Raw genomic sequence first — 13,884 nt, forward strand, 5'->3', positions numbered from 1 at the left:
CCTGTGTGAGTGTATGTGCAAGTGTGTATATAGTGTAGTGCCGATCAAAACACCCAAATGTCAATGCAAATACAACATGCATGAAAAAAAATCCCTTCCACATGCAAAATAACTGCACACCCATACTCTCTGCTAATTATAACTGCACACCCACACCCTCTAATTATATATACCAACTCAGACTGCACAATCACTGGCAAAGGTGGGTGCATTCCCCAGCCCCACAGATTGTTGATATCACACAATCTGCTTTGTTGACAAAGCATGTCAACATTTGGGAACTTCGACCAAAGTTATATAATAGGTTCATAGGAGGCTACTAGGCTAATGTGCCTAGGGCCTTAAGCCTAGCTATGCAATAACCTTGTTCCCTAGTTGACCATGGTTAGATGATAATCAGACCAAATCCATGATTAGCACCAACTGCTCATTGTCCACAAGAGACAGATGCCATCCCCGTGGTGGATTTGTGGTCTCCTATTCAGTTGTCAAGCTTGCGCTTAGCATTACTGAGGATCAAGCTTGCGCTTAGCATTACTGTGGAGCTCTGCTTCACATGAAGTGGGACTTTTGTTCCAGAGGAGCAGCAATCTCTGGAAGATCTCTTTTCTCCAAAATGTTGTGTCACAGGCTAGGTTGAGATTCTTGGAGCAAGTGTCTCTTGTACCATTTGATTTTGCCTTAATGGAAATGCTGCATGTCTGCAAGTCAGATTGCTCTGTAGGTCAGGCACAGGTCACCTCTAAGCAGCATGTAGGATACAGAGTAGAGATGGGGCTTTCAGTCTCTGTATAGGTCCTGTTTTGGAAGCCCTCGATTTTCTTGGTTGGAAACCTCTGTGGTCTCACCAGCTGTTGCAGGTGTTTGGTGAGGTACATGCAAAAGGGAGCATTGTACTCAATTAGTGGTCTAATGAGGGTCGAGTATAGAGTTATAACATCCTTAGTCTTGGAGGCATTGCCCTTTAGGAGATGTATAACGGGCTGTCCTCACCACTGTGGAGGCACGGTGATCAAAGTTTAAAATTCAGTCTGTGTTCAAGTCTCACCACTGTGTTTGAGCTTGGGGCACCACCTATAATGTAATTTGCAGGGTTCACATCTTTGCCGAAAGGGATAATGATGCACTCTTCTGTTATGTGTCAGTCACGTTCTAAATCTAATTAGTCTGCATTAGCCACTTTTGCAGCATCACTGGGGACTCCATGATTGCACAAAATTTGCAGTGATCTGCAATCTTGTTAAGCCATAGGCCATCTACTTTCATATGGATGTTTGAGAAGTAGATTCCAAATAGAAGGCCCAGCATAGATCCCTGTGGTACACCACTGGTAACTGGTCACTGGTGGAGGTGGAATCCCCAACTTTGACAGCATGGGTTCTGTCAGTGAGCCAGTTTGCTACCCATCTAGTGATGTACGAGAATCCCCAGCTGGGAGAGTCTCTGAATGATACCAGAGTGGGGGACTGGCTTGGCTAAGTCAATATAGGCTGTATGTACTGCTTTGTCCTTATTCAGGCCCTTGACATTCTTGAAGTATACCAGATTTAATAAACACAACCTGCCCTTAAAGAAGCCAGAGTTTGGAGGTCACCTATGTCAAGGTCCATGATGGTTTTTACCATGGCCCTACAGAAAAGGCTGGTTAGGGCTTATGGGTCTATAGTTTCCAGGATCGGTTGATGGACCTCCCCCCTCCCTTTGTGCAAGTGGATTACTATTGCTGTTCTACACTGCTAGAACAAAGCCAGTGCTCAGGGAATGATTGTAAGGAGTGCCATGCAGTTCCAGTAGGTCTGGTTTTAGATTGTTTAGTAATTAGCCTGGGATGTTATCTGGTCACATGGAGGCTGTTTTTAGCCTTGGAGAGGGCGGATATTACCTACTCTTTGAAATGCTAGGTAGTGGACTGATGACAGGGATACTTTGGGGTGTGTGGTAGGGACAGGGGTGAAATTTGCACCACATCTGTCCACCAGCAGGTTGGCAATTTCTTCAGGTTCAGTGCGAGTGGTACCATTCACAGTTGTGCACATAGGATATTCCCTTTAACATTTCAGACATAGCTAAAGCCTTATTATGATGGTCTTTAGCTACAGATGATAATTTTTCCTTGAAATTGGTTTTAGAGGACTTTACAAGATATCTAATTTGCTTGTTCAATCTGTGGAGGGTATTATTCCTCAGTTCTCTCGTTCTTGGAATACAGTTTCTTCCTTTTGTTATACAACCTATTTATACTTGCGGTATATGCCAGGGTGGCCTGTTTCTTCACAAGGACCTGGTTTTGATCCCAATGTGTAGCAGTAGACAGATTAACAAGTTAAGCACCTTTGTCCTGCTCAATGGGACTTCATCAGAACCTTGAATCCAACACAACTGCTTTAAAGGAATTAAAACGTCATTGCCACTCACACGTATAAACATAATTCAAATCAAACTCCTGACCAAAAGTGTAACACTCCCACTAAAATACTTTTTTTTATTAAAACCTATACCAGTCATTTGAGTAACAAAAAATTATAACTAACTTAACCTGTCTGCTTTAGCTCTAAAAGCACTATCGATATAATCTCGGGAAGATCAGGGGTCTTGGTAGACAACCTTATTGAACGGTGCAGCAGTTAGTATCCCCACCTCACAGCAAGAGGCTCTCTAGTTCAATTCTCAGCTGGGATGCCTTGTGTGTGGAGTCTGCATGTCCTCCCTGCATTCACATGGGTTTCCTCTGGGTGCTCTGGTTTCCTCACACATTCCAAAGACATTTATCTAGAGCATTTCTCCCTGGGTTCACTGAAAATGGGCTCTGTCCCAGTTGGACCTCCCCAGTAAACAAATGTTAATAAAATTTGCCACCTTAGTTACCTTAACTTCCACATAATTTTCCAGTCCCCACCCCAAACATTCCCAGAAATATTTTCCAAAAGGAAAAGCCCAACAAGCTTCAGTATGTTTCACTAAGGCATTTGTAAGCCTAGTGTCCAATATCATCCAAATATTAAATTTGTTGAACCATCTTTGTTTTCACTCTAAAAACTGTTACAAAAAGGCAGATGGTGATTTACATAACCCCCGTCATGACAGTAACGCTCTTTGCTATAATTTCCAGCAATGTTCACAAAACTAGAATCATTAGCATATTTCCATGTTTTCCGTCTACCACATTTAACCATTTTTACCATCCTTTGTCAACTGCTTTGTGCTGTAAGTTTCTCTTAAATTTATTTTGTTTGTAAACATGGGCTCATTATCCACAATGTTTGGATGTGAAAAAAACATTTAATGTCCTTCATGACACAAATGTAAAACCATAGAATTCATCCTTGTTACCACATTCTTTTGTTCCCACTTTTTTGTATTTTACTGGGGTGGTGCCCTGATCAATACTGACCAAATTTCAGACTCAGTCCAGGTGAAATACAAAAAACCTTCCACAAACACACAAATGTGAGCAATAACAGTAGTTGAGTAGTTAGATAAATGTATATCCATTCTAGTGTACAGACAGTGCAATGGTACAAATGTATATCCATTCTAGTGTACAGACAGTGCAATGGTACAAATGCATATCCATTCTAGTGTACAGACAGTGCAATGGTACAAATGCATATCCATTCTAGTGTACAGACAGTGCAATGGTACAAATGCATATCCATTCTAGTGTACAGACAGTGCAATGGTACAAATGCATATCCATTCTAGTGTACAGACAGTGCAATGGTACAAATGTATATCCATTCTAGTGTACAGACAGTGCAATGGTACAAATGTATATCCATTCTAGTGTACAGACAGTGCAATGTACAAATGTATATCCATTCTAGTGTACAGACAGTGCAATGTACAGAGTGCAATATATACATTTCAATCTTCAGGGAATTTTCAGAGGTTATAGGATGTCCTGTACTGAAGCAGGAGCATCTGGCCTGAAGTGTTTTTTTAGCTGCATTCTGAAGTATTGATTTCCTTAAGGTCTATGGAAGAGCTTGCCAAAGAGGAGGTACCCGAGAGGAGAATGTGCTGTGTTCTGGATGTGGGAGTTTAAGTAGTTGGAATCCTTAGATCTTTATGGGTAGCAATGTGGCTTTTTCTAGGGTGACAATGTTGAGAGGGGACAGGCGAGTTTGCAGTGAACCAGCAGATGCTGTTAGATGGTCTGGAGTTTGCATAATTTTTTCTTGGATGCATAAGCAAAAAAGTGGGAGCCCAAATTCAAACTGAAAAAGGAAAACTTTAGCCACTGGCTGATCTAGCAAAACTCTGTCTGGCCCAGAAGTGGAGGGAGTTTAGTGACTGCTGAAGCCATGGTCCAAGGTATTTTAAAGGCGGCAGTTCTCTCTACAGAATGGTTGTGCAGGACAAAGCTAGGTGCTTAATGAATTTTCTGGGCAGTTCCAGCCATGGTCCAAGGTATTTTAAAGGCGGCAGTTCTCTCTACAGAATGGTTGTGCAGGACAAAGCTAGGTGCTTAATGAATTTTCTGGGCAGTTCCAAAAGCATAGATTCGCTCTTTGTGGAGGTGAAAAGTGGTTTATTAGCTATTGGTGAAGCTCATGCAAGTCTGATTGGAGCTGGCATTGAATGTAGTTGAGTGACCCAAATGGTAAAGGACTCAGCACGGAGTACAAGTGGGAGATGGGGGAGGTCACAAGTACAAGTTCTTTATCCTCAAACTAATTTTCAGTCATTTTCATAATGGGATGGTACTTATTTCTCCCAGATAAGATATCATACCAAGTTTCATCCAACAAATGGGTATTATCTCGAACAGCATATTCCTTATCTGTCACAAGAGTGACCTCCTGGACTTTAACCACTTATTAAACTGTAAATAAATTACTAAAATGTAGGTTTCCTATAAACAGAAATAGAACATTTATCTCATCTTTAGAAATATATTCAAAAAATAGTCAAAATCATAATGTAAAATAAATCAAAGTTTGGAATACCATTCAAATATTCAAACCCTTTTAGCTTCTCCACCCCCCAAGTCCATATAAAAAATAGTCATCCAAAGAGTATACAGTTCAACACAACTTTTCAGCACCATATTGATTTCCCAATGCCAAAAACATTTGCAAAAATCAATCAGTGCTGCCACAGACTCCATAGCCCCCCTCAGCATAGTTTGTAATGCTTACCCTCAAAATAAAAGATATTATTGGGTAAAAGTATCCATGCACTATCACTGAGAGAGTAAAAGAAATAGCTTTAAAAAACAAATTCGACCCAATTCCCTTGGAATAACCAAAGATCTTTACTCTCTATGGTAACAATGCCTGCACTAACCTTGCATATCTGATAACTGGCATAAAAATGTCAAGACCCTCAATGTAATTTGAGAAATAAATGTTTAACTTGGTATTTACAAATATAGCCAAGGATTTTCAATCTGTTAGGAGCCACAGACTGGAGTTACCTATATCCTTGTGCATCTAAGGGATACCAAAAATTTCTGGTATATCAGGCCTTTTAACCAACAAAAACGAACAACTTATAAGCTTACTGAATTTTTGAATAAGCAAAAAATCATTCCCCTAAAACAAATACATAAATATTTTCATTAGTTATATACTTTCTACTGCAAAAAATCGGCAGTGTCCATAAAAATCAACCTTCCCTTTATCAACCTGCGTAACACTTAAAGGAATTAAAGGGTGACAAACTTCCTAAACTCACCCTCAACTAAAAACTCTGAAGGGGTGGGCTAAACACTTTTTAAAATGGGTATCGTAGTTTCCCCCAAAACATATCACAAACAGAATTTGAAAATTCAACTTATTGATTTTTAAAATTTTAAGTATTAACATGTCTGGTACAAAATTAAAATCCCATTCTAATAAATTAAAGTGTGCCAATCATTTATGCAATTGTACACGTGGAAGCCTTTTGACACAAATGTCTAACCTTGCTATCACCCCAAGCCTACCATCTCCTGCAAAAAAAAAACCGCCATTTAGTTTAATAAATCTACTGTACTTCCTAGAAAGTCGGAATCGCAATCAAATTAACTTTAAAGTTAACATCTTCAAACCTTAGCTGAAATAAATTGTACTTCCATGTCCTCTCCATTCTTCGTTGTATGTAGTGTCGTTTTATACGTGCTGGTACTGTTATTCCAGTTGGCTAGTCTTGTGATCTCAAAGGCGGAAAAATCCAAAAAAGGTAGCCCTGGTCTTGAACGTCCTCTACAAACTGGAATTACTACCTGCATGTTTGTTGGTATAATTGAAAACAGTTAACCCGAGTGGTACAGTTTTGACTTATTGGGCTAAAGGTGATAACGCACTTGAGGTTTAGATTTGAAAACACAATTTATCTCATCATTCAGGCTGAGGGTCAAATTGCATCTTCACAAGTATTTAAGTATGATGTCCAGGAAATCATTCAAAACCCTAGCCCAATTTATCCCATAAGTATGTCTGAGTTAAACAAATGAAGGCTAAAGGAACCAAACCTTGGACTACAAGAAGCAAATTGTTACAAGCTCAGTCTTAGCCCACTGCACTGTCAGACCTAGGGTGAATGTGTGGTTACCCACCCAGTCTGTTCACTTTACTTGTAATTCAAAACTTTCCTTTTTATAGTGTACTATGCAGGCCAGCCAGCACATACACTACCATAGCTAACGTAACCATGCCAACTGCCCTGGGTGCAAGTTGTTAGGGTGCAATTGGCATGGCATGCTGATTGCTGCCAATTAGCAGCACAGACTGTGGCTGCTTAAAGTTTGGTCCTTGGCTTTGCTTTGTAGTCAAATTATGTAGAGGAGCATTATTCTAGACATTTCCTAGGATGCCAGTTGCTCTAGCTACAGCTCTGTCCATTTGCACAATCACTTTTTCCAGCACCAAAGCAGCTCAAAGCTGTTGCAAATTAGCATATGTTCAGATTAATTTTTTTTTTTAATTTCTTTGTTGGCTGTCCTGAGATTATCAGTTGCTCCCAGGGCCTCTTGTGCACCAGGTCATCCAAACCCATGTTATCCTTCCCTGTAACAGACCCAAGTCACTAGCCAATGAGTAGCTTGAAGAACCTGGGCAGCACCACAATACTGCCTTGGAAAGTTTTCCTAATTTATCATGCAGTCATCTTGTACCTACCCAATACCCCAAGGGTGAGGCCTCAATTAAGAATTTGTAAACAGTGACAAAGCTTTTAGATGCACTACACAAGTTTGAGAGAACACATTTTTTTCATGGGGCATTATATTCAAGTCCAAGCTAGATAGAGATGTAGAGTGAGGCAGTAACTTCAGCTTCTAGTAATTAGATTGCTTGGTAAAATTTGTTAAACGATACATGGTTGTCAGAAGCAAGGTCATTGCCATAAAATGGTATCAGGTCTTTAATGACCATCTGTAGTGAAGCATCATTCATGTAGTTGGCAGTGGGGTGTTAGGATCTCGGAGACCATACAATACTGCTGTGTGGTGAGATTTATTCCATGGTCCTAACACCATGAATTACCAGTGAGGCCACTTGGATATGGCTGTTTCCTCAAGTGTAGATAAGCTCAAGGTTGCAGTCATGAGTAGACTTGGTCAGCCAATAAGGACAGTCAGCTTGGACATCAGTGAAGTACACACAACTACACTAGACCCACAACACAATCCTCAAGTGACACCACTGGTGACAATTTGAGGAAAAGGTGCCACCAACCTGACTGAGTGGGCTCAGGACCAGTTTGCTGTCCCATTAGTTTGTTTATATTTAGCTTTGTCAATTTCTGAATAATGCCAAAGTGTGGGACTGTGTTGGAAGCCCTTACAAGGTCTACATAGGTGGTTTTCATAGATTTGTCTTCAATTTCTTTTGTAACATTCAGAAGCATGTTAAGTAGGCAGGATCTACCCCTGACTAAGTCAAATTGGTGTCGGTAGAGATTGTAAGCTGCCAACATCCTTACTCCTGAATTCCATGGTGTTCTTACAAATGAAGTTAAATTAATCAATCTGTATTCAGGGTCACCGACTTGGAAAACCTTGTGAAAGGGGACCACAGTAGCACCTTTCAGAGTGTCAGGAGTACAGCCAGTTGAGAGGTTTAGGTTACATGGCTTTATAAGGGAGTTTAAGGCAATGCTTCATACTAACAAGATAACCCGGTATATGTTGGTTGGACCCACAGAACTAGTTTTTGGTTCTGGAGAATTTTTAGTACTCAAAAAGGAGGTACTGACCAAATGCTGTGGAAAGAAGTCTTGCAAGTGACAAGAGGGGAGGAGTCAGAGGTAAACTTGCTTAGTAACATATTTGCAATATTCTTGGGGTCAAAGTGGGTGGTACCATTTGATATCAACTCACTGCTGTGCTGAGTATGGTTTCCAAGGCTCCTGACAGATTAATGGTTATCCTTAGATGAGACCATTTACATCTCCCCATACATGTAAGCAACATTTTGTTGGCAACGATGGTAGTTCCAGGAAGGGCAGGTGAAAGGCAAATATGACTAGCGGGGGATTCTCTTCTGTACATTTAATGTTCCCACCCCTCAGAAGTTGGAGTGGAGGTATGAATCTCTCATGTTGGGCTTTAGCTATGCAATGTTGCACGTACATATCTGCATTATGTACTGATGTGCTGGTCTATCCTGGGATTCCTTAATTCTGGCAGCCTGTTCAATGCAACACCTAGTGCAGTGTCTTCCTCATCCTCCACAGATGGTCAGTCCTTCCCCTCTGCTTTCAGAGTTGTCTATCTGCAATTGTTGGACCACCTATTTGAACCTAGGATTCTGGCATTACAGACAGGCTCTGTCACACAGATGTATGGCCCACACCACCACTTGGGAAAGCTTTGCTGATATTTGTAAGTCTTGCAACCTGACCACCCCAAATTCATTGTTTCCATATCTACCTCATTCTCTTCAAAAGGGAGAATGAATATTATACGCAGCATTGTGCCTTTAAGGAACTAGTGCTCATCCTACTGATGCTTTGACCTTCCTATTACCTGCTTCTTGTGGATCCAACTGTTTTATTGCATGTATTTAAATGCTTTTCTGATGTTTTTATGGACTATAGCTGCCCAGTTATGACCAGTTACCAGTCCAAATGGTCTCCAATTGCAATTATATCCAGCTGGATTTGTAGACCCCTGCGCAACACTAAACGAGCTTCAGATAATGCAGTCTGTCAGCAGCCCAAGAAAAGTAGTCTTGGAATTTCCCTTAACTGTCTCAGGAGCAAGCTCCCACTTCATAGTCTGCAGTTCAGTGATGCGCAAACATGCTTCAAAGAACTGTAATACCCATTCCTTCTTCCACTTTACAAAACCTTTCCATTGGTACTGATCCACAAAACCGGGTTAAAAGTGGACTGTTCTTAATTAGCTCTTTCAGGATCAATAGAGACATTTCAATTAATTTTTCTTGAACATTTTCATTTATGTAGGACAGTCCCTTTCAACCTTTAAAAATATCAAATATCCAAATGAAAACTGTGGCCAATTCTAAAATAACTGCTGTAAAATCCATTTCTTCATGCTTTTCACTTGAGACCCACCAAATCACCCTCGTCAATGTTAACACCAAACCTCTGATTTGCTATATGGTCTAGTTATACAAATTACCTGATTTGTAAGACAAAAGAAAAAGATTATGACCTACCTTCATTGCACAGTACAACTGCTCAGCAAAATACGTAGGTGGATCCCTTATACATGCCACTAGAATCCAAGAGTGATGGATTAGTATTACATTAAACAGTAATGAAAGACAGACACAGCCAAGACTTTACTCTGTATTCGTTGGTTATTCTTACCTATAGCCAGCAAAGCAGCTTCCAGTGTGCCTGAGGTTTCTCGTTTCAGACTCTCCTCAATGCTTTTGCCAGCCAAGTTCTGATATTCCTGAAATACTGCAAGAGAAGTACATGCAGCATGAAAAATCAGAAATTTTGCCTCTCATATGTACCATCATAGGACACTAGTGAGCCATTCTCTGGTACAGATTAACAAATCTTTGCATCAGTGTGCAAACTATACAAGTTATTTTTGAACAAATCAATGCTCATCCATAGAGAAGATACAGGAATTCCTAAAATAAACCTTAGTGAAAAGTATATTGGCATAGCCATTATTCACCTATGAAGTCCACAGTAATATCTAAAACAGCATATTAAATAAAAAGAGCACAAGTTTTATAGCTCAGATTAAACAAAGCATACCCACACTGTCAGCTTTGGGCATCTCCTTTTCAAAATATATGAACCACTCCAGTGACCAATACTAATGAGCAATTGTAAATTAATGTCAGTAACTTAGTATACTGACCACTAGGCCTCCGCTTCCCTTCAATTCCTGTTGCTGTCAGGCAGTAACCTAAAATCTTATACCATAGTTACGGACTTTAAGAAGTTTACCTTATATATATCTATATGCCAGTTTTAGCCAAATATACATACCAGTTGACCAGAATACTTACTGTGCAGCCTATTTACATCCCAGCCTAGGTCATATGTAAATATTCTTGGGAAGGTCATTTTAATTGGCCTTTGCTGACAGTACTAGTCCCAATAGGAAGTGGGATATTTAGGGTACACTTGAGGTGGCATATATACTGCAATGCTGCACACCATAATCTACACCAAGTAAAAATGCTATGGAGAGGATGTCCTTGTCACTGTTGCAGTATTCTTTACTCCCAGGGACATCCTGCAGAAGATAACCAAACATCCAGCCAATATACTAAATCACGTGCATCCTCAGGGGCATCATACGACAGGTGAATGTCCTACATGCAAGGTGTAAGGTACATATGACAAATGCCATATACTCAGAACTTCTCTACAGCCAGTCTGAAAGCTACATTTGAATTTGGTCTGCAAATTGTTCACCAAATTGGTTCCCCTAAGTGGGGTCTCTTTCCTGGAGGACATGTAAACTATGGTAATTAGAAACAAGAAAGAAGGGAAAATGCAAGCGGAAGGCACATTCTCCCCTTAAAGATGGATGGTGCCTTTTTGCTTTGGTGTTACCCACTTCTATTTGCAATGAGATAAGTCAGGTATTTGTCCCCAAGACAATCTGTCATCTTCTCATTTACTCAGGGAACTAGTGACGGAAGCCTTTGGTTCAGGGTACCATGCCCGAATCTGCCAGCCCTGCCATTCAGCTGCCTTGAGACAGCCAAAAAAGATGGCTCCTGCTGTCCAACCTCCAGATGTCTGGTTGGATGGACCATCTAGTGGTCACTGTTCTCTAACTCTGCCATGACAGTTGGACAGCAATGTTGAGCTGCTTGGCCACATGTCCACTGAGGCTGTGCCTACATCTGGTGTAGATGTGGAGGGGAAACCACGGCTGATTTCAGAGGGGCCAAAGGGGACTCCCCAAATACTTTAGGGAAAAGGTGCCTGGTGCTCTTATTGAATCAAAGCAGGGGTCTGAACCTCCTAGAAGTTGATTCTCTTGGCATGTGGCACCTGTGGCCAAGATCAACACAAAGAATAGCAGGATTTTACTCTTGGGCTTTTCATTGCTCTTCTGTTCCCCTGTGTTCCACTCCTTCCCAACACCCTATTCCCCTGTGTTCCACTCCTTCCCAACACCCTATTCCACTGATGAAGAGGGAAACGTTGGTGAGGAGTCCTTGGCTTACTCCTGAGGAATTGCTTTCTCATGACTCTTGGAGGAATTGACTTTTGGGGATATGGTGGTTCATATGATGCAACACTAAGTGGGGGTGTTCCCAGGTTTCTGATTTTCTAAAGTTACTATGAATGCTTGCAAATAGATTCCCCTCAGCCTTCTGCAGTCCCTCCAGGGCTGGCTGCCCTCCTGGATACTTTTAATGCAGTTTCTCAGGCCCCTGATTCTCAACCTCCTGCCCCCCAAAAAACAAACTGGTTCTATAAAGTTCCTGAGGTTAAGTTAAACTTTCTCTGATTCTGCTGTTAAACAATCCAAGTTGCTGGTTTCTTCCAAGCCTTTACCTTCTGCTAAACAGCCATGACATGTACAGGTATGCCCTGCCTTCTCTCCCAAACTGGGGGCATTGTACCTGATTTGCCTGACTGAGGCAAGACGTCTGGATGCAATTTCCCTTTTGAGTTCTACTTGGGGGGGCTAACCATTCTATTAAGTGTAGCTTTGATGCTCCTGATGCATCCTCCAAGGCAGCTGCATGTGTTTGCCTCCAGGCTTTGCCTGGAGTAAGAATTAATGGATTCTCACTTAGAAAACCAGAATCTCTGACACTGCTGTCGCTAAATTATTTAAGACCCTAAAAGGATAAGGGTAAAGTTATGCAGGATTTGAAAATTTGTCTCCTGTGCAAGTTTGAGAAATTACCCTTCTAAGCCTTCCTTTTATTATAGGTAGCCTAAACTTTGAAGGCAAGACAGCATCTAGGAGAGTTTTCCAGAAGAGTCTTTTCAGAATCCTAGGAGCCAAGCACCTTCTGCTTCCATTTGACGTTCAGGTCACTTATCCCTCACAGCCAGATTCCTGTATCCCTCACAGCCAGATTCCTGTATCCCTCGGACCGAGCTGCTAGGATACTTTCCCTTTTTAATATCTTCACAAACCAACTCCGCTACCTTTAAAGCGGACATGGTCCAATATGCTGACAATCCATGCTCTGCACCCGACATCCAGCTTCTCCAATAAAAAGCCTAAGAAGCCTCCTCTGAAATAGAGAACTGGCTTAACTCGACTCATACTAAATCCCAAGAAAACACAACTAATGCAACTAAAATGAGCAACCTTACCTTCTCTATACTCCACCTACAAAACCCAAATCACCCTGTATGCCAGTGTTTGTGTACATATTGTATATATTAATAGAGAGATGGTGCATCTATGTGTATATGCTCTTACATGTATATTTGCTTGATTACCGGCCTCAGATTCCCTACGCAGACAATCTCAAAAAACTCCAGCTTTACTCCATCACATCACCTACCCAGAGGCGATCTCTGCCCAACATACAAAGCTATGTCAAACTCAGAGCTGTTGGACATGCTCCACTTAAAGAAATCCCAATCCCTCAGAGATGAATGCTCTAGTGACCTAAACCTTGTCACTTCAATAAACAGAACATGCTGGAGGGATAGATTCCTGTCCCAGAGACTTCCCAACTACCTATCTATAATCAAAGTTCATTATCACTCAAGAAAAATCTTGATTATTGGATGGGAGATGGGAAATTCACCCCAGGGTCACTTCTGTGGCTCTGCCTGACAGGGGCACAGGAAAATAATTTTCTTGGGTGCAAAAGCCAGGATACCATTTGGCTAGGCTTACATAAGCCCTAGGGCCAATAGCCTACTACCTACGAACCTTTGGAAACCTAAACATTTATATACTCATTTGTGAAATATCTTGCAATGCTCTACCAGGTTCCCATCTACTCATTGTATATTTTGTACATGTGTAGATTCAACAAAAGGGGGAATATCCTCTTATTGTATACCAACAGCTGTAAGTCTACAATCTGTATGCTACTACTCTATTTCTTTTGTAAATGTTTTTCTAAAATTTTCTCTGTAAGAGTTTCTCCCCAGAACTCTGCTGAAAATGGACACTTGTCCAGCTGGACTATTCTGGCAAACAAATGCTCAAACAATCCAAATTATTTTATGGCTTGGAAGTTCCTTCCTCCATTCTCAGGCCTCTCAACCTCATCAGTTTCTACATTTTCCTTTGGTTCTACAGGCTCTGGTAGTTCAGGGAGCCAACCACCCTGTCCTTGTCCCAGTGCAGAATGTTTAGTCTGGGATGTTTCTAGTTCCCAGGAAGGAGGGATCATGGAGACCTATCCTAGACCTGTCTTTACAGCACCTTCCTTCATGGTTTTCCATATGTTCTCTTCAGACATTTCTTCCTCTTGCTTTCTCAAGCTCAGACACTTGTCCCTCTTGCTTTCTCAAGCTTTTCTGGTA

At 41.1% G+C, this 13,884-nt stretch overlaps 1 protein-coding gene across 1 annotated transcript in view; it reads right to left on the reverse strand.

Moving 5' to 3' along the window:
* Positions 1-13,884, reverse strand: part of LOC122788854 (annexin A5-like) — a 263,864-nt gene that overhangs the window by 18,799 nt on the left and 231,181 nt on the right. Inside the window, exons 10-11 of the mRNA XM_044055750.1 lie at positions 9,763-9,858; positions 9,609-9,667 (exon numbers count right to left, since the gene is read on the reverse strand). Coding sequence (XP_043911685.1) covers positions 9,609-9,667; positions 9,763-9,858 — 155 coding nt within the window. The remainder of the gene's footprint in view (positions 1-9,608; positions 9,668-9,762; positions 9,859-13,884) is intronic.

This window comes from Protopterus annectens, chromosome 14.part0 (genome assembly GCF_019279795.1).
Source record: "Protopterus annectens isolate FY-2018-M chromosome 14.part0, PAN1.0, whole genome shotgun sequence".
Taxonomy (NCBI): domain Eukaryota; kingdom Metazoa; phylum Chordata; order Ceratodontiformes; family Protopteridae; genus Protopterus; species Protopterus annectens.